This window comes from Lagopus muta, chromosome 3, assembly GCF_023343835.1.
Source record: "Lagopus muta isolate bLagMut1 chromosome 3, bLagMut1 primary, whole genome shotgun sequence".
In the NCBI taxonomy this organism is placed as follows: Eukaryota; Metazoa; Chordata; class Aves; order Galliformes; family Phasianidae; genus Lagopus; species Lagopus muta.
In genome coordinates, this window is record NC_064435.1 from 72,108,619 (window position 1) to 72,134,398 (window position 25,780).

The window sequence follows — 25,780 nt, forward strand, 5'->3', positions numbered from 1 at the left end:
ACTTAATGCAAGCTTCAGATATTCTATAAGCTACACATGAGTACTGCTCTGATGCTGAAATCATGTCAATCAAAGCCACTGCAAGGGAGTGCAGAAAAATCTTAAAGTGTGGAAGCAATCTGACTGTAAACAGCTGCAGCTAACATGATGAACGGACACAGCAATTTTCCAGTGGCATACACTTAACAACTTAGGGGCTTCATGAGCTAGCCAACAGTCTGTGTGTAATTGCCTACCTCTTCACAAGAACTTGGTAAGGTCACTGAAGCCTTTAATATCTACAACACCGAGATCAGTGCTAGCACCAAAGCCTGAGCTTTTTAACAAGCAAGTTTTCTCTACGCCAGTCTGTAACAGGTCATTTGCTCAAGTGGCAAAGAACAGTTCTGGCAAGAAGAATGCCCCATTTCACCCAGTATATACCTCAAGTCACTTCACTTCAGCAAGATCATAAGAAACAGAAGTACTCAATGGGAAAAACAGAAGCTGATATCAGTATTAACAACAGTTTTTATTAGGAAATTTTTAACAAATCATCAGAAGTTCAGATTGACATTCACCTGCACGTTATGGTAATTCTGAGCAGTTTTTAGGTAACAAAAATTCCTGAACTTCAATGTAAACCAATTGCACCGTAAGTTATTAATCAAGCCTTGAGCTGGAGCATTAAGCAAGCAAAGTCAACTTCCAGACGCAAAATTCATCGTGCAATTGTGTTCTCCATAAGTGTATTTCTTCAAATAATTATCACTCAACCTTCCCAGAATCTCTGCTCTCAAATTTTCACCTTGCTGGTGCCAGACAGAAGTCCCAAAGACCCAGCTAGTCGATGTCTAGCACAACAAATACATACTTTTAATACACTGACTCTTTGAGGATCTTATTCTGGCCTCAATTGTTTCACAGAACTGGAAACTCAAGATGTTCATACAAATGACAATGTCAGCTGCCCTGCAGAAAGGTATTTCACAAAGATGGGCAGCAAGATGGGATGCACACATCCTCGTTCATCGTGGTGATTACTTTGCCATACATTTCTTTAAATACACTTTAAGTTAGGTGAACCATCATTTCAACAGAAGAGAGGCATCCTGCAAGACATCCTCTCATAGACAGGGAAACACGCCAGCACACTGACACCTGTTACAAACCGAGTCCAGTTTAATAACAGAATCCGCAGGTCAGAAACACCAAACCCCCCTTCCCAAAATCTGTTGCAGGCAGTTCTTCGGGGTACTCAAAATCTAACTTGTGGCCGGAAATGCATCTGCTTTGTAGCGTTGTTACTCATTCCCATCTTGAGCATCCACTTGGACTTCATCCTCTGCAAGTACTGCATATCACGCTTCTGAGCAAAGACTGCCCCTTCAGGGAGGAAGGAGAAGAGAAAGACAGATAAGCATTTGCAGGGTTACTACTTACAAAGACAGATTAGAGTTCTGCAATTAAGTCAGCACGTTTTCTCCCCATACTGGCAAGGCTTTTTTCATTTTTTCTGCCAAAACCTCAACACGTCACTTACCTGTCTGGCTTGTCCAGCCCAAAGCTCTGTACTGCTGCAACACCCGACCCACTGCTTTCTTATTTTTAGAAACAGCCACCGTTCTTGACAGACCAAACCGCTGCTTGTAGTATCTCATTAAAGAACGATGACCCACTCTCGCACCTATTGAAAGGAGGAAAGATTAAGCATAATGATGCTGCTTCTGACAAATGATCATCAAGAATATTACGAAAACTGTGTGAAGGACAAATGCTGAGAAATGCTGTGCTACCTGAAGGGAGGATCAGCTCCATGGTGTCATCATCGTATTCCAATTCTCTCTCAGCTGGGAGCTCTGCAGGCACCTCCATGTCTTGCCCTTCGTTGTGATCAGGGTAACTGCTCCTGGGGAGCAGCAGCAGTATACGTTTTGTATGTGGCAAGTAGCCACAGTTATCCACACCCAATACACAAAAGATCCACCACCCACAGCTACAGCAAGTCCCAAGTACTGTCATATTTCATCAACCATGGTTTGAGTGTTCTACCCAGTAATATCATCTCCTGAACAAAGGCTGATGACAGTCATCCCTTCCTCCACAAAGTTCTACAGTCCAGTACGGCTCTGTTACTACACGTTTAACAGCTCTTTATTTTGAAAAGCCATCAGTTCTGCACAACTAATGAATGGAAGCACTTCACCACAACAGAGGCCATTTTTGACCTAAATGATCACAGCTGAGGATAACCAAAGAAGTTCAACAAGAGGCCTCTACACCATAACAATCCTGTTCAAATCCAACTGCGTAAAAGAAAAAAATCCTGAGTATGTTTTAAGCCCAAAATCTACCTAAAAGGTAACAGAAATTGCATTTATATCCTTTTATGATCTTTTTTGATCTTTGAAATCTAACAGCAAATATACAGAACAGAATTGAAAATGTATTTTCATGTAGGCATTAATATGCCTACAGCAGACAGAAGAATCAATCACGTTGTTAAACTAATCTAGAAAGGTGGCAAAGCACCAACACAAACTAAGCATCTAAATCAGGAACAGGACTAAATTTTAAAAATTAGTAAGAGATTCTGATGAAAAGTTCAGCTGAAAAGTGTCCTTACCTAAAATCATAGAAGTCTGCGAATTCCAAAGCTGCATCTCCATCTGTGAAGAGCTTACAGTGGCTTTTATCATTCATGTGAGCCTGTACTGCTTCCGTAGAGTAGAAGGACTTTCCCTTTTCATTGCACCAGATGCAGATTTTCCCAACACCAATTTTCTCTCCTGCAGAAAAAAAAAGTGACACTTATCAGTCTGAACAGAGCCTGTCTACTCAGTAATTAACAGCTCTGTGATGTAAGCTTCCCAGCTTGAAGGCAGGGAGACAGAGGAAGAGCCTTGAGTCCTTGAGACCATGTATTCTCAATAAAACATTTCATACCTCCAATACATCCTTCTATGCAATACTTCCAAACTAATTTATTCTCATCAAGACTTCAAGGAAGACATTTTCTGCACAGCTTTTAGCTTTTACTCACTGGTACTGTCAATGGATGAGTCATTTACAACTCACTAGATATTCAGAACCTCCCCCAGTACAAAACAGTTCAAATGCACACTTCAGCAATTGAGTTTCATCCTCAGTTTTGTGTTAGCTGAAAAACATCTTCAGCATTAGAACACCATGTAAGACCTACAGGGTCTTACCACATGCTTGCACAGTACAGTTTTCCTCTCACCCTCCCTAGCAAACCCTATAACAAAAAGCTAAACTAGACAGCCTCTTGATGTGCAAGAAAAAAAAAATAAAACCCAAACAAGCAATGTCCAAACACACTTTAAGCTGCATCCAAGCAAAAATAAGCATTAAGTCTTTAATTACCCCAGTTAAAATCAGAGGATATTTACAGGCATACCCAAGTACTTTATTAGTCCTCTGAGATCCACAAGGTACTCTATGTCTGGAATGAAGAAACTGTGAACTTTTGTCATATGGGCCACATTCTTCGTGAGAGTTCTGGAATGGTGGGAACAGAACAAGCAGTCTGTAACCGGTATGGCCCCAATGGCACAGGTGCTTTCAGCTTCTGCTTGCTTCTCCTCTTCTCCCACGCCTTCCATCTCTTCTTCAGAGCCGAAGTCTTCATCAGAATCCATGTCTTCCCAGCCTTTGAAATGGAAGGTTAAGAAGTATTTATTTACTTATTTCTTCCAAGCATGGTAGTTACCAATTAAGTTAAAAATGAGTTGTAATTGAACATACTGTTCTCTACTCTTTCCAAGAAGTGCCACATGCTTATTTCCAGGCACAAGATTATATCACTGCCAGTAAAACATTTCCTTTTGTAAAAACATACAGCAAAACTCAGGACTGCTCATAAAGAAGTTTTTTTTCCCCTCCATTTTCTCAACAATTAATGCTTTACTGCAGTTTCAAAGCCTTACATTTGATTTGCTACAGCACAAGAACACGTGCACACCTCATTAAAAACAATACAGCTCTGTCACAAACATAAAAATGTTCATTTCCAGCAGCGACTTAGCAGCAAACACCTCCCATTCACACATCCATCCTTAACAAAAAGAGAGCTACCAGAGTTACCCAGGATTTACTAACAAGTTGACATGCTTGCAGAACTACTGCCATGCTCAATACAGACTACAAGCAACTGCAGATTCCCCAGAGGTTCAAAGATCATCAGGAAGGGCTTGAATTCCCCATAGTAGTACTATTTCTTAACTTCTTTATTTTGACCTTTTGTAAACGCACAAAGCCACTGCCAAATATGACAGATATTTACAACCACCAGGAGAAGAGTATGCTTCAGCTACATTCCAATACTGAAGCTGGAATAGCATGCTCCCACTGCATTCACTCCTGTCCACAACTACTGACACAGTTTAATCATCTCATTCTAATGCTGTAATAGATGCATTTGCAAGCTGCACTGCAAACTACAGCACTGGCAGCGTCCAGGTTAAAACTACCCTCTTTTTTTCCTGGGAGTTTTGCAGCTCTGCTTATTTCAGTTTCCTGCCTTCCAGGCTGGCCTCAGCAGAGCTGTACACACAGGTGGGGAGGGTGAGGGAGCAGAAGGGGCAGTAGGGGTGACATTTCCTCAGCTATTTTTATTATAGATACCAATGTGCTGAGAAGCCGTGCCACCCCGCGACAGGCTAAGGAGCAAATTTCCTCCTCTGATCTTGATGGGCAGTGAAGAACAAAACCTGCACTCCAAGCCCCCTTCAACAGAGCAGGAAAGTGAACCATGGTACGAAAGTAATAAACAGCACTAGATTTTTTTTCAGGAATAGTTTTAGGGTAACCTGTGTTAGCCCTGGAATTCTCCTGGAACTTTACACAGAAGATGGTGCTCGTATTGTTAACAGCCTTTACATTCAGCCTTTACATGCATTAGTGTCTTGTGTGGCTGGTTCTTCAGACACTGCAATAAAGAGCCTCTGCCTGCAAACATGAACTGACCTGAAACGCTCTGTTAAAATGAAAACTTAACAGGAAGGTCTTCTGTGATGAAAACAGCCACACCTCTAAAGGAAATGAAAAGCAGCTTTTGCACAAAACAAACAGCTCCACAGCTTACCCCATGCTATCCACTGACAGCATGCTTAACGCCTTACCTTCTTCCGAATCCTCTTCTTCCTCTGCTTCCTGTTTTGCCAGCTTCTTTGCTTGCTGTTCAAACCATTGCAGCCGCGGAGGCTTCTCAGTTCGTTCTTTACTGTGCAATGGACTGGCGCTTTCCATAGGAACTGGAGAGCTGCTTGCATGGTTAGGAGGTAAGGGCGCCTTCTTTGGAGATGAGGATGGCTGAGCTCTGATGGCTTGCTGTATAGCTGCATTCATTTCATCTTTGTCTACACTCTCCACGGCGAGCCCCTTTTCCAGGTTCTTCTCATTCAATATTTTCACCTTCTTGCTGATGGCTTGAACAGCTTTCTTCTCCAGCTCCAGGTGCTTCTTGGACTTCAAGTGATTCTCATAGGCGTTGAAGGTGGAGAATCTCTTGCTGCAAACCGTGCAGTAGGTGGCAGTGACTTTGTCCCGCTCCTCAGCCACAGCCCTTTGTGCTAAGACTCTCTCCTGGAAGTTCTCAGCGGTGACAGGAGGCATGTCAGCAACCTTGCGCTTCAGGTTGTAGCGGTGCCAGTCGGTTTTGTAATGGGCACGCTGGATGTCAGCATCCTTGAAAGCCACACGGCAAGTGATGCACGTGTAGGTGGCCATTACTGGAAAGCTAAAAAAGAAAAAAAATAAATAAAATCACACCAATAAACAACAACAACAAAATCAACCCGACATCATCTGGACGGCACCCAAGTAAGGCAGCATAAGAGATATCGTGCCATTTGCTAACATTGGTGATAACTGTGCCTATGAGGAGGATCAGGTAGTTATCAGAGATTTCTGGTACCACAGCGGCACTGGAGCAGCCCAGCTCTGGACTCAGCACACGCTGCGCTTGCCAGGGCTTAGACAGATCAAAAATAGGGCTTTCTGCCCTAAAAGCAGTACTTTGACAGCCCTTCTTACTTTAAGTGAAAAGTTCCTATCGAGCTTGCAATCCATTACCTACAGGCTTTTGAAGAGACTTGCAATTACTTCATAGTAAACAGAAAAGGGAAATCCTGCTTTGACACTGGTTTTCCACTTCCTACAGAATCACAGAATGTCTCGGTTGGAAGGGACCTCAAGGATCATGAAGCTCCAACCCTCCCGCCCCTGCCACATGCAGGGCCACCAACCTCCACATGTAATACTAGACCAGACTGCCCAGAGCCCCTTCCAACCTGGCCCTGAACACCTCCACGGATGGGGCATCCACAACCTCTCTGGGCAGCCTGTTCCAGCACCTCACCACTCTCTTGGTAAAGAACTTCTGCTTGACAGAAGAAAAAATTATTACTTTTAAAAATAAAAAGCTTTCAAGCTATCCTGGAGTGGTGTGTGCACTGTTCACAACATTCTTTGTCCTGCAGAGCCATCAGTTTGGAGACCACGAGGGCAGAGACTTACAACTTCTGTTCTTCTCCCTAAACCCATGCACCCCCTTCCTTTTCAGTACTTAGTGACACATAAGAGAAAAAATGATGGAATCTCTTGAACACGGTAAAAGAAGCAAACAGCCAAGCAATGTGTTCACATTGGAGACTGCCAAAGCTACTCCACATGGTTAATCTGAGAAACAAAAGAAATGGCGTGTGAGGAGGAGAGGGGTCTGACAGCAGGGAGAAGAACAGCAGCTGCCAAAAGGGAGACTCCTCAGTGACGGACAAGCGAATGGAGAGCTGCTGTCTGAAACAGCAGTTTTCAAGAAGCGGATTCCTACTTGATTGCTTACAAACGTATTGTCTGCCGCTGAAGGACCCCAACCTCCGGAGCACCTCCCTCCCCCACCTACACGTATACCCGTATTTTACTGCCATAAACGGGGTGACGCAGAGCCACGCTTGCCGGGGTGACCGCCTCCCTTCGGAAGGCCGGGGAGGGACCCGGCCCTGCTCTGGCCAGGCGGGTACGAGGCAATAAGGCCCGGCTGCCATTCGGTTCAGCGTTCGAACCAGCAGCGTCAGCACAGCTTAAACGCGGAAGAGAAACGGAAAAAAAAAAAAAAAGAAAGAAAAAAAAGAAAAAGAAAAAAGAGCCGAGAGCCTTGGCGGCTCTGGGAGCCGACTCAGGTCCGACCCGCAGCGAGCAGCGACCGCAGCAGCCCGACTCCGGCTCGGGATCCGCTTGGCTGTGCCAGGTCTCGCCTCCTCCCCAGCCAGGGCGGACCGTGCCCCGCGGCAGCCCGCCACCCCCCTCCCGGAGCACGCACCTGCCGCCCAGAGACATGAGAGACCCGCGCAGCGTGCCGGCTGACCTGAAGGCATGGAGCCGCAGCCGCCGCGCCGGAAGTCCGAGCTGCGGGCCGGCCGCTTCCGTCCGGCAGGGCTCCGCCCCGCCTCCTCTGGCGCCCCCTGCCGGCGTGGAGGCCGGCCCCAAGCGCACCGCCCCGGGGAAATAACGCCACATCGGCAATCGGTGGCCGAGAGCTGAGATCAACGTTTATTCAGAGTGACCCGACACACCGCCAAGCGCTGGTTCACATCAGGGAAAGGAAAGGAATAAACAAAGTGCGGCAAAAAGTCGACCGAAGGCTTTTCTCACCATCTTTTTTTCTTTTTTCCTATCTTGAGAACAGACATACAATTAGATATAATGAAAGATAAAAACTAACACGTATTTATTAAATGGTCTTACAAACAATCAATATAATAATTCCATGTTTACAAAATAGTAACCAAGCTAGGTAAAGTGCTGTGAAGTACTGTAAATACAGACGATTTGTAACGCTCCGGTTTCTGGTTCCCCACTATGGAGGTGCTGCTCACAGGGTGCCGTGCACCGGAGTGCTGCCAACACACACTGGGACTGCAGGGGAAGTGTGCACAGAGTGCTGAGATGGAGTCTGGAAAAGCGCAAACCAAACCAGAGAACAAGAGCAATTTGTGATCCGGTTGCTTTGGGCCAAATGAGTTCCCCTCCTGTGCTGCTTTCAGCAGGAGAGCCGTGGGTCAGTGCCCAGCGGGGCCAGCAGGACAGCGCGTGGTGCAGAGAGGTGCTCACGCCCTGCACTTCATGTGCATTAAGCCCTGTGAGGTGTAGGAACACGTGGGTAGGTTTTCAAGTGGGGTTCGGGCTCCGCGTGAGCAAATCCCACGGCATCGAACTCAGTGTGAGTTTGCCTCCATGCTCCACAGCCTGACTGTGCTGGCGTTGGCCTGGAAAGCGCCCAAAAGCCGGCCTTTAGCATCACAAACACAGGCTTCAAAGCCACACACCTCCTCGTGCTCACTGGATCTTCTCCCTGCCCTTGTATTTCATTTTGGAAGATGAGAAGACGATGGCAAAGGTTAACAAGGAGACAAGTTGAACCATGGGCAGTTGGTGTGACCAGAGTTGTACATAATGGCTATGTTGTGGCTGCTGCTAGAATACAGCTTAATGAAGGCTTCTGAAGTTATTTCCAACTAAATAGGATGGAAGGGCTTACGGAAGAGAGAAATATTTCCTTTGCATTCTGCTATCCAACTCTTGTGGAATGTACTGAGCAGAGGGTTTCCTACAGCCCTTGTTTGGGAGCAGAGACATTCCACAGAAAACAAACATCTTTCCTCTACTTTAGAAGGGATATCACATGCTACAAGATGATCTCCTTCCCATTACACAGTTCTTAGGGGCTTGCATAAAAAATACTATATAATCAACTACCATGAGAACAGATAAATTCCAGACACTCAAATAAGCAACAATGTCCCTAATCTTTAATGATTTGCTTGCAAAGTTTTGCTATTAGTTTCTGTAAGAAAATTGAGACTCGCACTTCAGTGGAGAAAAACTGATCTGTGTTGAAACCAGAAAATGGATCATTTACAAAAAGTCCAATAAACTCCTCCAACGGCTTATCCTCCTTGATCTAATTTATTCTCCTAGAAGAGAGCCCAGCGTTACGTACTTTCATGACCACAAGTATTCTTCATAAAATGACAGTAAAGTGCACGCTGTTGCAATGCCATCACTGACAGCCACTCTCACCCACCCACTCCAGCCAAGCTTACAAAGGACTGCTGCCTCCCCAGCCTCCCCTGTCCTGCAGCCCGTCATTTCCCAGGGCACCAGCACCCCTGTTCAGAGAGCACACCTTGTCTACGAGCTCTGCAAAGTTCCATCAGCATCCTGGAAGTTGTAGGCTTCTCACTGTACCTACTGCCCTGTACATGCAGCAAGGACAATGTTCTTGTCTAAGAAACATAAATGGCCTTTAAACTTTGTGATTTTCCAGAAAAAGCTTCCTTTGTTTCTATTTTTCCAAATGGGAAGGACAGGCTGAGGGAAGCTGAAAAGGAAACTGAACAATTAACAGTGTGAAAGCGACGTGGCCATGTTTTTTAAATAATTTTCAGAAACTCGCTTTTAATGGTAAGATGCTATAATTTTAAATCAGCAACTTGGGTGATCTATATCCAGCATCCACTTAATTCGAAATGCATTTGATAATGAAGGCACAGGCTCACTTTTTTACTGGTAAAAGACAGCAAACACGGTCAATATGCATTACTGACACAAAAGCACAAGTGACGATGAAGCTAGTGTCAAAAATTCTCAGCATCTTTCCTTTAGCTACAGTCTGCTTGGCCACCTGCCTACCTTTTCACCTCAAGAAAAGAAAAAGTAATTAGAATGGAGTTAACTTCAAACACAGGTTTACCTACACATACACATTAGTAGAAATTGTTATACTCTGTTGCTGAACTTTCTGAGGGTCCTAGATGACAGTATTCACCTCTTAAAATGCCAGCAAATGGAAAATCACTTCAGTAGTAGCAGCTGACATGGTCCCTCCACTTTGCTAACAGTTTATGTCACAGTAAAAAAATGAACTTTACTTCTTCCTATTTCTTTGATTACTGTTGTGTGGTATTACAACTTGATTTTGTTAAAGGTGAACGAAGAAGCCCTAGGAAAAGTTAAACGAGTAACCTGCTTAAGATCCCATGCCATTCACTGAGCACGTGTGGAGTTTAAAATGGTCAATCACTGAAACAAGTTCATTTTTGTTTGAGTGTTTGTTTTAAATTACATGCCAGGAAAAAGACTCTGAGTGTCTTCCATAGCAAATCACTAAGTAAGTATCTCACAAGATCCAGCTTGTACAACTTTTGTTGAAAGTGATGGCAGTTGTTACAGGGAAAAACAAATCCAAATGAACAAACAAAACAGAAACAAACCCCACAACATTTGGAATTATGCAAGTGGCAGCTAAAAAAGCCCTTCTCTTCACCTCTAACTTTTTTATCTTCCCTAGTCCAAACAATAACAATCCCACCTGCTCCCCAAAAGGCTGTTCAGATTACACAGTAACTCATCTATAAAAATGTATTGGCTGACTTTACACAGGCAATACTGCCAAGGGCCAGACTCTGAAGGAACACAGCAGGTGGTCAGTCACATAGCGTGCCACTTCACAACTCTACAAGCCTAAAACAGCAAAGAATGTGGAAATGCATCACCATATCCAATATAACTCAAAGTTTTTTAAGTGTTAAATCAAGTTCTCCAATAGTGCTGCACACACATTTAAACCAGACTTCTTCTGGTTAATGCATTCTTAGGTAGGAGATACACAATACATATCAGTAACTGCAGGGATTCGTACTTCCTGCCATGACTGAAGGAGGTGAGATTTAGTTAATCTCACTGCGATCCTCTGATAACTCATCCTTGCTGTGTTAACCATTACTTGTATTACATGGTTGGCAACTATGAGTAAATCAATTGCCGATGTTGAAAGTTTGGCTCAGGACCCCAAAATGCATGTTTGGCATAAGGTAAAAAAACCTCTCCCCCAATCCTTTCGAATAGCTGACCTCCGACACACATCTGCGACCGAACAGTGGATAGATAATTCATTTCCATGCTATTACAGTGAGGTATAACTACCAGAAACATTAAACTATCAGTATCAGCTGATATTTATCCAGTTAATTCACTCTGCATAAGGGAAATTATTACAACACATCTAAAGTGATAGTTAAAGCTTACAGCTCAGAATTTTCCTTTTTTTGCATTTGATTTTGTGTGTGTTTTATGTTTCATTTCCTTTATGTCACCAGCTGCAATTCCCAGGTTAATGATTTCCAAGCAGATGTGAAAGGAAGCCCGAAGACTTCTTTTTTTCCTGGGATTCTGCTTCTTGGCCTTGTGAAAGTCCCAGTTCTTTCTCAATCTGCTCAAGCTCAGACTGGTCGAGCAGTTCAAAATCATCGGCTTCCTCGGTGTCTGTCTCCTCACTCAGGCTGGGCACCGCGCGTGAGGGAGCTGGCTGCACAGACTGCAGCTGGTCTTTGATGGCAGCAGACACCGCGGCGGCGATGACATCCCCAGCAATACCGCTCATTAAATTAAAGGTTTGGTCACTGGTCAAAGGCAAGGAGAGCCCTGCGGTGGACGGTCTCTCTTTACTCTGTCTGGAAGAATGCTCCGCCTTTACAGACATTTGTTCTTTCTTTCTGTTTTGCTGGATGGGCATACCGATGCTCGAGTCATCGTCGTCATTTGTTCCTGCACCATTTTCTAAAGAAGGGAATTCTGAGAGATCTCTAGCGAAAGCTTCTTCGTGATCACTAGGTCGGTCAAAATCTATCACAGGATTAACAGAGGGAAACTGTTAGCAAACAAGAAAGGCTTCCCCCCAAATGCAGCCGTATTTAAAAATGCAATCTGTAAATTTTCCTTTGAATACATTTATTACTCCATAATCTTCTGTAGTGTTAACATAGTGGAACTTTATCTTACATCTAAAATAAAATAACAACCTACTTTGTACTGCCTGATATCAACCTGACTTTGAATCTGAATTTGTACCGTGTGAGGAAATCATTCTAATCCCATTAAAAATGATTAAAATGTAAAGCAAAGGAACAAAAAAAATAAACCAAGCACTTAGCTATATTGCATTTCCCATTTCAGTGAGCCCACAACATTAAAATTTTCTGCCCAAAGTCATTTTGCAATATTTATGCGGAGATTTGGAAAACTGCTTAAGAACAACTCCTTTCAGTATTGTTTGAAGAAAATACCATTTTAAAGTGATATCTGGCTGTATATGAAAGAACCCATGCAAATGTTCATCACAGCCAGTTCTAAATACAACAAACACCTAAAGTCCTCGCTATTATAATGTAACAAGTTTTTAAAGTCTTCTTCTTCAAATACATATGAATTACAATATGTGTAAATTACAAATTTACAAATTAGAAATTACAGATTTTCAATAATTCTTTTAAAAGTGTAATAAACTTTTAATAGAATGTTTAAACAAAGATGAAAAAACAAAGTAAAGACTTAATTCACAGTTTTTCACTTTCATGTCCAGTGCTTGTGCTAAGTAGGGAACAGAAAAATGGAAACTACAGGTGACCAGTATAGTTTCATGTATTCAAGTGGATAAAAGCAGAGTGCAAACTAGTAAAAAATTAGATTTTAATGACTGCTTTAATGGCATGTTTTTAGAAATCTGTAAAGCATACTGACTACAATGCATGGCTTGTGGAATACACCTGAATGAGCATAAGGGAATACTTTGGGCTAGTACTACTAGGCAGTGTTTGAATGAGAAAGCAAAAAATATTCAATTTGAACTTACTTTCTATGAAAACAAGCAATATGAGCTTTCATAAGGGCTAAGGAAGCGAATCCTAAAGCTCTGATACATCATTTTCTTCATCTCCTTTTGGAAAAAGAGGCTGGAAAGGTGATGAGGAAGGGCTATGTAAAGTGGCAGCTCAAATGCAGAGAGCTTTGAGAAGAAATGTGCCAGTCCTTGGATTCATCCCATCTGGTCTCATGAAGTGTGTATGTCCAGTTTGCTGAAGTGCTCCGCAGGGCAGAAGAGTGGATGTTTTTTATTTTTCGCTTAGCAAGGCCTTTATCATGATCTCCCACATTTCCTTACAGCATAATTGGTGAGTGAACTGGGTAGGTGAACTGCTTGGTACATGGAAAATTGGCTCAACCGCAAGGCTTACGGGGCTGTGATTAGTGACACAAAATCCAACTGGATGCCAATTTGTGGTAGTGCTTCTGAAAGGCACTGCAGCCAACACTGTTCAAAGTTTTCATTAATGATGTGGATGATGGGTTGGAGTGCACTCTTGAGCAAATCGATGGACAGAAAGAAACTGGTCTGGGGCAGATGCAATTAATATTCTGGAGGTGAGAAACCTCATCAGGTTGGAGAAATGAATGGGCTGAAAGGGAATGTTATGAAGTCCGGAAATGTGCAGTCTTGCAACTGGGATGGAATAACCAATGCAGCAGTACTAGCTGGGGGCAATGAGACAGACAGCAGCTTTGAAGACATTCCAATTTACAAGTTTATGATCATGCAATGCAGGCCATTTACAACTGGAAATATTAACAAAATAATTTACGTTATTAATTTGGCCTTTATAATGGGGCTATGTAATACCATTTGCCATTTGCAGTGAACTTCTTAGAAGAAAGGTGCAAGATCAGCAGAGCAACAAATCTGCACAAAGGTTTACACCAAACTACTGATGTTCTTGGCATTTATTCTGGCTTAGTACAACTGAATGCTTGGTCTGTAAAAAGCACGAGCTTCAAGTTCCAGACTAGATCAGGACAAATGCTTAAGGATCTCTTCCTAGTCTTGGTCTTAATGTCTCATTTAAGCTCATGACTGGATGTCTTTAACTGGCTGTTTAGCCATTCAAAGTATACACTTCTTTCCTAAAAGAACTGGTACTAACTTAAAATGTTTACTTGCTTAATAGGTCTGGTGGCAGAGATGTGGCACATATTTGGATGCATCTGTTTTACTCAGTGCTACTTATGTATTTAGATGCCTAGTGATATACTTCATTATTTTTAAGATGAAGACAGCTCTTACAGAAGTTGTATCCAAAACAAACACTGGAATGAAATTTAAATTCAGTATTGAAAAACAAACAAATAAGCAAACAAATGAAAACAAACCAAAAAAGGCCGAACACTTCTGTGCCCAAATTCTCCAATAGTTTTCAGGTAACTTATAAGATTGTAATTTGCTGATAAAAGAGATGGAGCTGTTACATACCATCAGATGTGTCTGTCTGTGGAGAATACCCCTCGGATAAGTTAAAGGTCCCATTATCGGTCCAAGATACTTCTGATACATCTGTGTCAGACACTGACAGCTCTTTGGCAACGACTGCAGGACTCACCTACATATAAATTCAAACATTCACACTACAGGAAGCCAATGTTTAGATATTGAAAGAGAAGTATCCTGCATGTCACAGCACTATACATTGTCTCTTATTTAAGTTTAATGGTAGAAATATTAAAATAATACTACAGAAGACTTAGAGATGAACCATCCCTCTTCTTAATTCATGAATATATTCGGCTAAAGCACAGGAGATTCCAATTACTCATTAATGTAATATCTTACTGTAATAAAATCAAAGTAAGCTTGCAAATACAAAATATGCATAAAGAAATGCACTGAATGAAAACAAAAACATCTTCCACAAGATATCTGAAACACAGCCAAATCTTAACTCCTTATCCTGTAAAAATTTATCAATGTTCAATTATGTCTGCTACAATTTTTAATCCTATTATATATATATCTGAGAATACTAAAACTCCTTCAGGGTGATCACTGTCAAAGTCAGGCTCTACACATAATCAATCCAATACTGTGCCAGAATTTCTAGAAATCTAATTGCCTTTTTAACAACTGATGTTCTGATTATAATGGAAAAGTTGTCTGCCATACATATTGAGAGAAAAAAAGAGGTATTAGACTGTTCTCTTACATACTTGGAAAAATATTTGTAGGTAATATATTGATTTATACTATTATTGAAAACGATCTGACAAATGATTAAACAATTATCTGACAAATTATGTAGAGTTTCTATGCATTTCCCTTTTATATTTTAATTCTTAAAAATTAGCTGCAATTTCACTTCTGCAAATACAAACAGCTTGCCTTTGCTATGAAAGTCTAGTTTAATCATTCTACAGCCAGTACAAAATAAACACACTGATCTAGATAGTAGTCTAGATATTATCTATACAGATTTTAAAAAGAAGATATGGCTGACTGAAAAATGTCACCTTAGGACACAGGGCTGATATGTCTAATTCACTGTCATCTTCTGTGACTTTTGTTTTTGCCGTTTCTGAAAGAAAAAAAGAAATTATCCTACTCATGACAATGGACTTCCAGACTGTGTGTGTGCTCTCTATCACACAATTTAGGTAGCACAGCAAACTTTCACCTATTGATATAGGCATCATTTATGTAACAAGCTATGGAGGTGAGAAAAAAGGCTGAGAAAAAGGACAGCTATCTATTAAAATATATTGTGCAGGCAGGAGAGAGAACGCTGCTCTGAAATGCATTCAAACACATTTATTTACCTGTATTATACTTCCTTCAGAAGCCTCTGTTGGGTCACGTTAACATAATGTGTCCTCAATAATATACATTTGTTTTTTAAACTATGCTGCCAGTACAAGCTGCAATCGCAACATACTGTTAAAGCAGGCAGTGTAGTTATGCCAGCACATTACTTTACTTTTACCTGAAAACATACAGTTTTCTGGATAACTGCATGAAGTATTCATTCCTTTTTTATTTTTATTTTATTTTTATTTTATTTTATTTATTTATTTTTTTACACCCAGTTACTCTGCATTCATAACATTTCTATGCAAACATGCATACAAAGCATCCTGTGATGTTTGGCAGAATGTTGCTCCTAAAAGATGAACAGAAACACAATTTTCACCTAATTTCCTCTCTGTCTGAGAATAATCTGGTGAATATTTTGAACTAATATAAGCCAGCATCACTGGAAAGCACAGTCATGTTACTGTTGTTTGACTGTTTTTGCAACTTGCTGCTTCTTCTCTTGTGCCAGTACAAGGATGTGTGAACTCATGAACTGAAGCCAAGTGGTTAAGCAATGCAGGGAGCTTGCCTGGGTTAAATTAAATTCCAGGATGAGAGGCAGGAAAGAAGAACTCTAAACTGGCCTATTTTTCCAGCACTGGCTTATGAAATTTATGAAACAACAGCTTAATCGCTCTCTCTGCCAGATTCACTGAAAACTACAACAAGGTGGAACAATGCATGAAAGAAACAATTCAATGTATTATTCCTTATTTCCAACAACTATTCCATTGTCTGTGAGAGAAACAAAAAATGCAGCTGGTTCCTCTCACTGTGTTTAGGAACAGGAAATTATACAATTAACTGCTGTAAGAAATATATATTTTAAAGCAGATATGAAATCTACTGAGATAATGCTGACTAAAAAGTTTAGGCTACCTGCAAACAGTGACTACAACTATGAAGTTTTAACGATCAGAACCAGTGCTTACAAAAATAAGCTTAAGACAACCTCATCCACTTAAAATATTTTTCCTGAAATTGCTTTACAACTTAAAATCCAAAGGTTTCTGAGGTTGTAAGGATTTCAAGTGAGATAGGTGAGATTTTATTTTAAGCTGACTTCTCCCTGGTCTGACTAAAAACTCTGAATAATTTCAAGCTAATGGCCTACTATAATTCTTAAATGCTTACTGGGTATTTGGGGAAGAAAACATCTCATTTTTCTCGTTGCTGCTGGGAGTAAAACAAAGCAGATACAGATGCTAGAACAGAGCTCAGTCTCTTAGTGAAAATCCTGTGATGTACAGTTTTGTGCTCTTGAGTGATTCTCTCTCCTGGATGAGTTTGCCTTATCTGAATAGAAATAGACATTTCATGCTTTACATCAAGTAGGCTTTTTTTCTGCAAATCTACAAGCAGTACAGCTAATCACATATGAAGAGAACCATCAGTCCTGCCTTGCTTCCTTCCATTAGATCTTTTTTTTCTTTTTTTTTTTTTTTGTCACTATACCGAGATGCTTGACATATATTACCATTCATTAAGCTAATGACAGCCAGGTTCAAAGTAAGAAACACCTTTACATTTGGCTTCACAGGACAAGTCAAACTGTTTGCAAAGCGAACAAGGTGGCACATCTGCATACAGAAATGCATTATTTGGGACTGCACTTAATTACTCACCAGATCTCTCTTTTTTCTTCTGGTTGATGTATTCCACTATTCCAAAATCTAGTTTCATCAGAACAGACTTAACTTTGTTGCATAATTTCTGTCCAAATTCATTGCACTTGAGGAAGGGACATAAAAAGGCACACAATACTGTGATAAGGACAGAAAGAGAAAATGCACTGAAATATTGCTTTATAAAAAGTTAATAACTAAAGATTCAACAATGCTTTGTATTATTAATTCTACACAATATAATTAATTTTGCATAAGATAGCCCACATTGAAATGCCTGTGTCTGACAAACTCTTAATAAATCCATCTTCTGGGAGCCAACCCCACAAAACAATACCATGGTATTCACACCAAATGACACCCTTCTTAGTTCCAGCAAGGGACAATTTACAATCACTATAACATTCATCATCATCTTGATTTAGTCTGATTTTGACATCCCTATCTGAGATGCATGGCTATGCAACATTATGGCAGAATCAACAAGCTGAAAAAACCTGTAAGCTGTCTTCCAAAGAGCAAATGACATTTCTCAGAATCTACATCTGTGTATGCACATATACATGTGTACATATGCATGTATGTGTAACTATCAATAAAACATAGTCTCTATACAGAGACCAAACAATGAACAAATCACATTCATAAACTGTGATTGGAAAAGAGACCATACTTACACAAGACATAGGAGAGGACAACTCCAGGAATGTAACTTCCCAAGACAGTGAAAAATGTACATACACTGCAGACTAGTAGGCAAAACTGACAAAGACATGAAAATTGGCCATTAGCATTTCCATTTTTATAAACATTTACATCATTTTGCAAAGAAAAATTCTCCAGAATGTTGCATTCCAAATGAATCTAGTACGCAGTGGAAAATAGAAGGTTTTTTTTTTTCTTTGTTTTTAATTAGGAAATGCATTAACACTTCTTGTGCAAATAAGCATAAAACAGTGCATTTTTTGCTAGTCAGAATGTATTTCCTTTTCTATGATAAAAAACATGGTGTTTTTATTCACAAGCTCAGTAACCACTAAAATTATGAGAAATTATTTTGTCTTCATTACACAGAAATGGCTTAACACTTAATATGCAAGAAACAAAACAAATTGCTAGGTCAATTTTACAATGCATGCATCCAAAAAAGCAAGAAATCCTTTTATAAATTGTACATTTCTGCTGTATTATTTCATACAACTGTTATGTTCTGATGCTTGCTGGTCACCCTAATATCCCATAATGACAAGACAGAGCTGAATTTTAAATACAAAATTTGAGATTCAGCCTCTCCTGTAACTGAGATATACATAGAATCATAGAATGGCCTGGGTTGAAAAGGACCGCAGTGATCATCTAGTTCCAACCCCGCTGCCATGGGCAGGGTCGCCAACCACCAGACCAGGCTGCCCAGAGCCACATCCAGCCATCTTTTTCCAAAGCACAATATTGAGTACAGAACTGATCTGTTGAAAGTTTACAGTAAAAATTCATTTGCTTTAAAGTTGAACTGTAACAAAATTGCTCATTCAAAGAAATTTTGCACGTAGCTAATGTGCTTGTAATTAAACTGCAAAATAGTGATACGGCTCAGAGAACAAAGTCTGGAAAAAGAAAGGAAAACATGCTGTTAAAATCAACTTTTTAAAATCAGGATTAGACCTATCTTAAAGATATAGCTACTCTATCACATTAATACAGGGCAAAATTATAGTTCTGGGTATACCAATATTGCATTTCCTTACCTCAGTATACTCCAACTTCTTTTAAACATCACCTCATCATCCTAACCACAGAATTTTTTTGCATGTGTTTTTATAATTTATATACCTTTCAAATGTATTTGATCCTCCTGTTCACTGGTATTTTCAGTCTGAACTCCTAGTATTTTTGTGTAAAACTACGTGTTTCCAATTTCTTTATTTCTTTATTATTTCTTTATTATTTCTTTCATGAAGAATTTTGTAGCATTTTTAATTGTGATCAAAAGAGAAGAAAACAAATACCCTAATCTTCTCTTTCTACATTTTTATGATTAGCAATAAAAATGTAAAAGCAAAATCTACATTTTCACAGTGCTATTGCTACTATCTGCTGTTACATTTATTTACTGTTTTCTTAGAAAAAGAGTGCTTTTTCACATTGGACTAGAACTACATAATCATCCTCTTCCCATTAGGAGAGAATAAACCCTGCTCTTGCTTGCTTCTTCATGAACTGCATTCTACAGCTCATTTTTTTCCAGAAAAAAAAGCATCAAATGCCTGAAGCTGTATAGAAGAAAAATTATCACAGTAAAATATGAAGAATTCTCTTTTATTATATAATACGTACGATACAGCCCTTACTGCAAACTACAATTATTTGGAAAAAAAACCCCCACACATGTTTTTGAATGGTGCTGGATTGATTGATTGATTGATTGCTTTTTATAAGTTTTATAAAATAGTCATGATTTAAATCTCCCTTCTACAGAATGACTGGTGAGGTTCCAGCAGCGGAATTAGTAGAACTTTATTGCTAAGCTTTACCATGGACACCTTTTCTCACTGATCATCTATCTACCTGTGTTCTGCACACAGATAGCACTTAGAAGAAACTCATGATTGAATGTATCATAATATGCGTTTTGATCTCTTTCTCTGTGTTTTTTCCTTTTTTAAAATCTACCTCACCTTTGCATCCAACTGTATCAAATCATCACTTTTAACTCGCCAGTGCTTACCTTGCCAGGGTTTTGTTCCTTGAAGTGGGACATTTCTTGAAGAAATACAAATAAATTCATCAGTGCTTCCGAAAGGCACTGATTTATTCTGGGTCTGTAGTCTTGCCTGGAACTGATGACTTCCCAGCTGAGTAAAATGAACACAAGTACACAACAACTTTATTTGTAGCTCATATGAATACTGAAGTTACCTGAAAATATGTGAAGCATATTGACTTCCAAACTAACCATGCTGAAAAGATATAGCCTTCAGCTATCTAATGGATGCTGCAGGCTAAGTGTATTTCGTACACACTTTTTCTTTATACATTATACAAACTATAAAAGTCCATAAGAACTTTAGCTTTTCTCAGTAGGAAGTTATTCGATTGGTTGCTTTTGCCTAGTCCCTCTCCAGGAGGCACACACAGCCTACTACTGTTGTGTCATACTTCATTAGCCGTGATTGATGTTCATTCTTGTTTATCTTTTATTGTATTTCGGAACATGAACTTGTTAATATTGCTCACTTCTTGGTATAAGGGAAGTTATGGAGATTTCCAAGTATTTGGACATATGCTTGTATTTTTGTGAGGCACTCTCAAAATGAGTTCACATACAACAGCACTGCTATCTGTAGTCTGCTGAGCCTCACGGCCCAGTTATTTTGGAGTTTTGTTCCCAAAAATGACAGACTTATTGGCATTTTCATTTACTTAATGCCTAGCATTTTTCAGAAGATAGATGGATCCCTACCAACACAGGCTTCTTTGACCTCAAAAGTATTTCACATATTCCTTGGAGCGAGTTTACAAACCTGCATGAACCCACAACCCCAAGGTTAAAAAAGAGTGTCTTAAAAACATTGCTCCCTCATGTTAATTTCTTTTTTTGTTTTTTTTTTTTTGAGTCTATAAAGAAAAAGCTGTGATGATGCAGATGTTATTAGCAAGGGAAATTAGTTTGCTTAGAAAGCCAAGGAGATAATGGCTGAAAGAAAAGGGAGAGGAATTTAAGGTGTGATTTGCTTCAGAATTACATGCACAACTGCACTGTACAACAAGAGATATGCGGGTGTTTCCTAAAAAGATAAGCTTCTCCTAGCAGGGCTGAAGTTATATGCTGCCACTTTCACGCAGTTTTGGGAGCAAGCAAGGTGCTAACCCAGCACTGAGGGGATGGTAATTAAAATGGTCAAGTGGCCTGAATGAGGCAGAAACCTTGATCTGTGAATCACAAGAGCACATAAAGTAATGCAGCCCACATGGTTTAGTACATTGTGTTGTCAAATGTAAAGAAAGGCTTTAGATTGCTTCTGGTTCCTGGTCATAGATTAATTACAAAGCCATTCACACACTTGCTAAATATATGCAAAACATGTATTTCACTTTATTTTCCAATGGAAAAAAAAAAAAAAAAACACCAAAAAACCTATTTACATATTTTCAGTTGAATACAGTTTCAGTTGAATAGCCCACAGGGATAAACCACATATTCTACTAATTGTGATAAAAGAAGAAACTGAACTCTGAATTTCAAATCCAGTGTTTCACAAAAGTAACACTGTTCTTAAGCTCTCCTTGAAACTAGCTGCTAGCATTTCAGCCAAAATGACTGAAATGAATGGAAAACCTATCTGACATCCAATTTAGCAATGTGCTTGATGAGTCTAAGGCCACTTTTTCTTAAAAAATCTATTATCCTAAATATGCAGGATAAGAGAGCTGCAGGCTTCTGGCGAATTGTACAGTTTGGTCCATCTGCTGTCCACTCTTAAATTTGTGAATTTTTACATAGTTCATTGTAAGCCAGGAATAAGCCTTCCTCCTGCTTACACATGACATCCAAAACTACTGCAAAACAACTTCACCACGAGGTGGTGATACAGCACCATGTGTGTCAGGGTAAGGTTCGGGAGCCATTTTACACTGAATATACATAGTATTAAAGGAGTCACATTCAAACTGTGCTATGAGTAGTGAAACCAAGAACACAGCTTTTAGAAGAACTAACTTCTTGGCCACAGTGTAAAACCAGTTAAAATGCAAACTGCTGTCCCGTTCCAGGTGCTATTCTAGTACTTATTACAGTACAGCATTTCCTATTGTATTGCAGTAGTGTGATTACCTCTCATGTTACAGAATATTCGGAGAGAGAATATTCCCTTTTAAGAAAAATCAAACCGTTTTTAAATAGGGTATCTGAAGATCATAGGGTGAGAGTCCTGTGTCTCAGATGAGGTGACTTCTGCAAGACTGAGAGCACACATTTGCCAGCCATGCAGGAGTGCATTCAGGTCTTTGCCTCTGACAGAGGACATATAAAGGCATTCAATAACTCAGGGAGGATTCGGCAGAAACACAGCAGAAGCAATTAGGAATGTTAGTAACACAGTAACACAGAACTCAACACATCCACAGTACTGCTTTCAACATCCATCCTCACTGATGGTTGCAGACTTAAGTACCATGCTAGAGTTTTGTTTTATGAGAATGATATTTCATAGATAGGCTGTTCTCCTTACAGACACAATGCTTCCAGCTTTTGTAACACAGCATTAATATGCATTTTAAGACTTGCCTGCTTATTCTAGTATTGAAAACTACTATTGTGACATTATTATGAATTACAAAATCTTTTCATACACTTTGCTCTATCCTTTATTTAAAATTGTTGGCAAATAAGATGGAACTTAATGGAAGAGATGAAATGGGTAGGACTGATGTCTGCTCTCAAAACAGAGCTTTGAAATACACAGGCCAACTGTAGGCAGTTAGTTTAGTAATGTCAAAAGTTAATTGCAAAATCAGAAAAAAAAATTTAAAAAGGAAGGCATTAGTTGCAATAATAATGCAGAATATCTTCATATATACTAACCACCAATATAAAGATCACCAATACAGATCATTGTGGAAGAAATACTACAGGGCACCAAGAGAAGAACAGTAACAATTAGAATACACAAATTATGCAGAAAAGTGTCACGTGGGAAAAGTTCTCTGGAGTTCCTTCCCTTGCTTGCTACCACTTCTCTCTTTTACCAGACTGAGAAAATGAATGTGTGAGCTGCAGTGCAATACAACGTACCGTCAGATGCCTTCAGTCTGTGGTCAGCTGGTGGTGCACTGACAAAGATGAAACCAAGCATGGAGAGACAATTGTGAAGTTTGCCTCAAAGCATTACAGACCCACTACTAAGTAAGCTTGCTCCACAGAATAATATTTGTCAGTTTCTTGTAGTATTAATCAACAAGAAGCCATGAGCAACCTGTCTGTTCTGCTATGTCCACACATTTTATTTTTATGACGAATACCAGGGGACTGTTTATAGGTCTTGTACTGATCTTGGGCAACTACAGTCATGCATGGGATGCCTCTTTTCACTCACATCTTCCATTAGTTGTCAGTCCCAGCAATATCTGACTCTGTGGTCCCTTGTTCTCTGGGCCCACGTGAGTAGCAGTGCTCACCAGAGGTCAGAGGATGGAACTAAGGGATAACTGCAGAGGGAGTGAGAAGGAAAAATAGGGGTGCAATGTATATTTGTATGTACACAAAAGTACAGAGCTTCCAGAATGCTCTAGCAGAAAAATATAAAGACTAAACCTACATCAGATCAAAAGTGTGCTCTTACAGCAGTGTGCTCTTGCAGCTCAGAAAGCAAATGGTATCCTGGGCTCCATCAGAAGAGAGGTGGCCAGCAGGGACAGGGAGGTGATTGTTCCTCTCTACTCTGCTCTTGGGAGGCCCCATCTGGAGTACTGAATCCAAGTGTGGAGCCCCCAGTACAAAAAACACAGGGAGTTGTTGGAGAGGGTCCAAAGGAGAGCCACAAAGATGATCAAAGGGCTGGAGCACCTCCCCTATGAAGACAGGCTGAGGGAGCTGGGCTTGTTCAGCCTGGAGAAGGCAGTGGGGTGACCTAATTGCAGCCTTCCAGTACCTAAAGGGATCCTACAAACAGGAAGGGAGTAAACTCTTTAGAAGGGTAGGTAAAGGCAAGACAAGAGGAAATGGTTTTAAGATGAAGGTTGGATATCAGGGGGAAATTCTTTACTATGAGAGTGGTGACGTGCTGGATAAGGTGCCCAGAGAGGCTGTGGATGCCCTGTCCCTGGAGATGTTCAAGGCCAGACTGGATGGGGCCCTGGGCAGCCTGGTCTAGTATTAAATGGGGAAGTTGGTGGCCCTGCATGTGGCAGGGGAGTTAGAGATTCATGATCCTTGAGGTCCCTTCCAACCCAAGCCATTTTATGATTCTATGAAAAACTGACATGCACTGAAGAATGCATACTGTAAATTAGTGTTTAAAAACAAAATGGAAGAAAAGAGAGCCATAAAGTGTTGTGAATAATAAATGTGGAGCGTGTGACTACGACATCAGTCAACCAAGAACATAAGAAAGTACTCCAGCATAATGTTAGTTACAGTACTTCAATAAATGACTTAAACATGAACCCTGTCCTTCCTGCCAAAATAGATTTTCTAATTCCAAGGTTCCAAAGTGTCTCTCTGAGGATGTAAGTAGCCAGCTGTGTCTGAACAGCTTCACAGTTTGTGTACCATTTAGAAAGAGGAAAATTTTACTCTTCTAATTTATATTGAGTTTATATAAAATACTACACTTCTGTGCCTGAATTGCCAGTAAAACTGAAGACATCCAGAGAGAAAACTAATTATTCATATCCTTCTAACTACTACATCATTCCTAAAATGGAGCAAATAAACAAACTGTTTCCCAGTAGCTGTACAAAAACACACCCTCCCTCCCCAGATGCTTCAACCCATCACAGTCACAAACACTGGCCAGAAGAGTCAGTGGCATTACATTCTCTAAATATGACTGATGGTGTCATACTCTCAGTTTGTATCTAGACATCTGTTCAAGCAAAGCCCCATCACATTTCTCTCAGAAAGGTCAGCAGCTCTCATGTTACTGGTTTCAAGATCTCTTCGTGATGTGCTGGATGTTTTTTAATTATGCACATGGTTTTGTATATACCCACATATACACACGACTTAGAACTGCAGTGGGCACAGAGCAGACCGTGATGTAGCAACTGAAGGATTGCAACTACATAAACAGAGAAGTCGATAATTATAGTGCTTACAAACCTGCTTCATTTCCCTGCTGCAAATGCACACACTTCAAACCTGTGCAGACTCTGTAATTTTAAGTGGAACTTGGAATCTGTTTGTCAGGGTGGAAGTGCTCAAAGTTAAATTCCCAAAGATACGTAAAGCAAAATATAGATAATATGACTATTCTGTATTCAGCATTTTTTTAAAACTTGCTATCTAGAGCTTATAGAAATCTAATTCTAAGGAGCATTTAGTGTCATATCAGAGCATAAACATCTGATAAAATGCTGTTGCTATAAAGATGATATTTAAGGACAAACCTTAAAGGCAACCAGGAGTTTAGCATAAAACTTGAGCAAATTAAATCAAGTGTATAAACTGTGAGCAAAACTGGATCAGGAAGGTTTACTTTCTCAGGGCTTTCACAGCTCTCTCCTGGGATGAAAAAAATCCACCACCGTGCAAAAGGGAAAGACTATAATGGTGCAGTTACCTTTCTTTGAAAGAAACATTTCATACCTGGCATACACCAAAAATGCATTTTAAAAATTGTTTTCTAAGTTATTCAGGGACAGAGATAATGGTTATTAAATGGTATTTAGACAATGTTTATGAAGAATACTTAAACGTGCCCCTCTGGCCCTGCAATTTACATTTCAGTTGACCATATACTCAAAATGAAAAGAGCTCTAAAATGTGTAACAGTAGAAAAAATGCAACTTACAAGTGGAATTAAGAACCAATGATAAAATCTCTAAGATCTATCACTGAAGTGTGTGGTAGAAAACAGTGCAATATTGATGGGCCTTAGTGTACTACAGTATACCCAATCTGTAAATGCTATGTGCGCTGCAT

General features: G+C 40.1%; 2 protein-coding genes across 4 annotated transcripts in view; both read right to left on the bottom strand.

Annotated features, from left to right (window-relative positions):
* Positions 1 to 492: 492 nt before the first annotated feature.
* On the bottom strand, positions 493 to 7,429 carry ZNF622 (zinc finger protein 622). Of its 2 annotated transcripts, none has more exons than XM_048940865.1 (7): positions 7,322 to 7,429; positions 5,124 to 5,740; positions 3,401 to 3,652; positions 2,606 to 2,768; positions 1,776 to 1,888; positions 1,523 to 1,666; positions 493 to 1,365 (listed from the first exon to the last, which is right to left on the bottom strand). In XM_048940865.1, the coding sequence occupies exons 1-7, from the start codon at positions 7,336 to 7,338 to the stop codon at positions 1,238 to 1,240; spliced, it is 1,434 nt and encodes a 477-aa protein (XP_048796822.1). In that variant the 5' UTR covers positions 7,339 to 7,429; the 3' UTR covers positions 493 to 1,237. The 2 variants fall into 2 exon arrangements, with proteins under 2 accessions (XP_048796822.1, XP_048796820.1); XM_048940863.1 differs by having other exon boundaries at positions 7,367 to 7,401.
* A 92-nt stretch (positions 7,430 to 7,521) lies between these two features.
* The window catches only part of RETREG1 (reticulophagy regulator 1), a 61,033-nt gene continuing 42,774 nt past the window's right edge, over positions 7,522 to 25,780 (bottom strand). For both annotated transcript variants that reach the window (XM_048940861.1, XM_048940862.1), the window contains 6 exons: positions 19,865 to 19,991; positions 17,817 to 17,901; positions 17,140 to 17,277; positions 15,175 to 15,239; positions 14,144 to 14,270; positions 7,522 to 11,685 (listed from right to left, as the gene is read on the bottom strand). In XM_048940861.1, the coding sequence (XP_048796818.1) occupies positions 11,174 to 11,685; positions 14,144 to 14,270; positions 15,175 to 15,239; positions 17,140 to 17,277; positions 17,817 to 17,901; positions 19,865 to 19,991 (1,054 nt within the window). In that variant the 3' untranslated portion in view covers positions 7,522 to 11,173. The remainder of the gene's footprint in view (positions 11,686 to 14,143; positions 14,271 to 15,174; positions 15,240 to 17,139; positions 17,278 to 17,816; positions 17,902 to 19,864; positions 19,992 to 25,780) is intronic.

What these genes read in the sequence shown, in the direction of transcription:
- ZNF622 (XM_048940865.1), bottom strand. An exon ending in AGGACTAATAAAGTACTTGG is followed by an intron (nt 2,769 to 3,400) that starts GTATGCCTGTAA and finishes TTTTTTCTGCAG; the next exon opens with GAGAGAAAATTGGTGTTGGG. An exon ending in GGAGCTGATCCTCCCTTCAG is followed by an intron (nt 1,667 to 1,775) that starts GTAGCACAGCAT and finishes TCCTTTCAATAG; the next exon opens with GTGCGAGAGTGGGTCATCGT.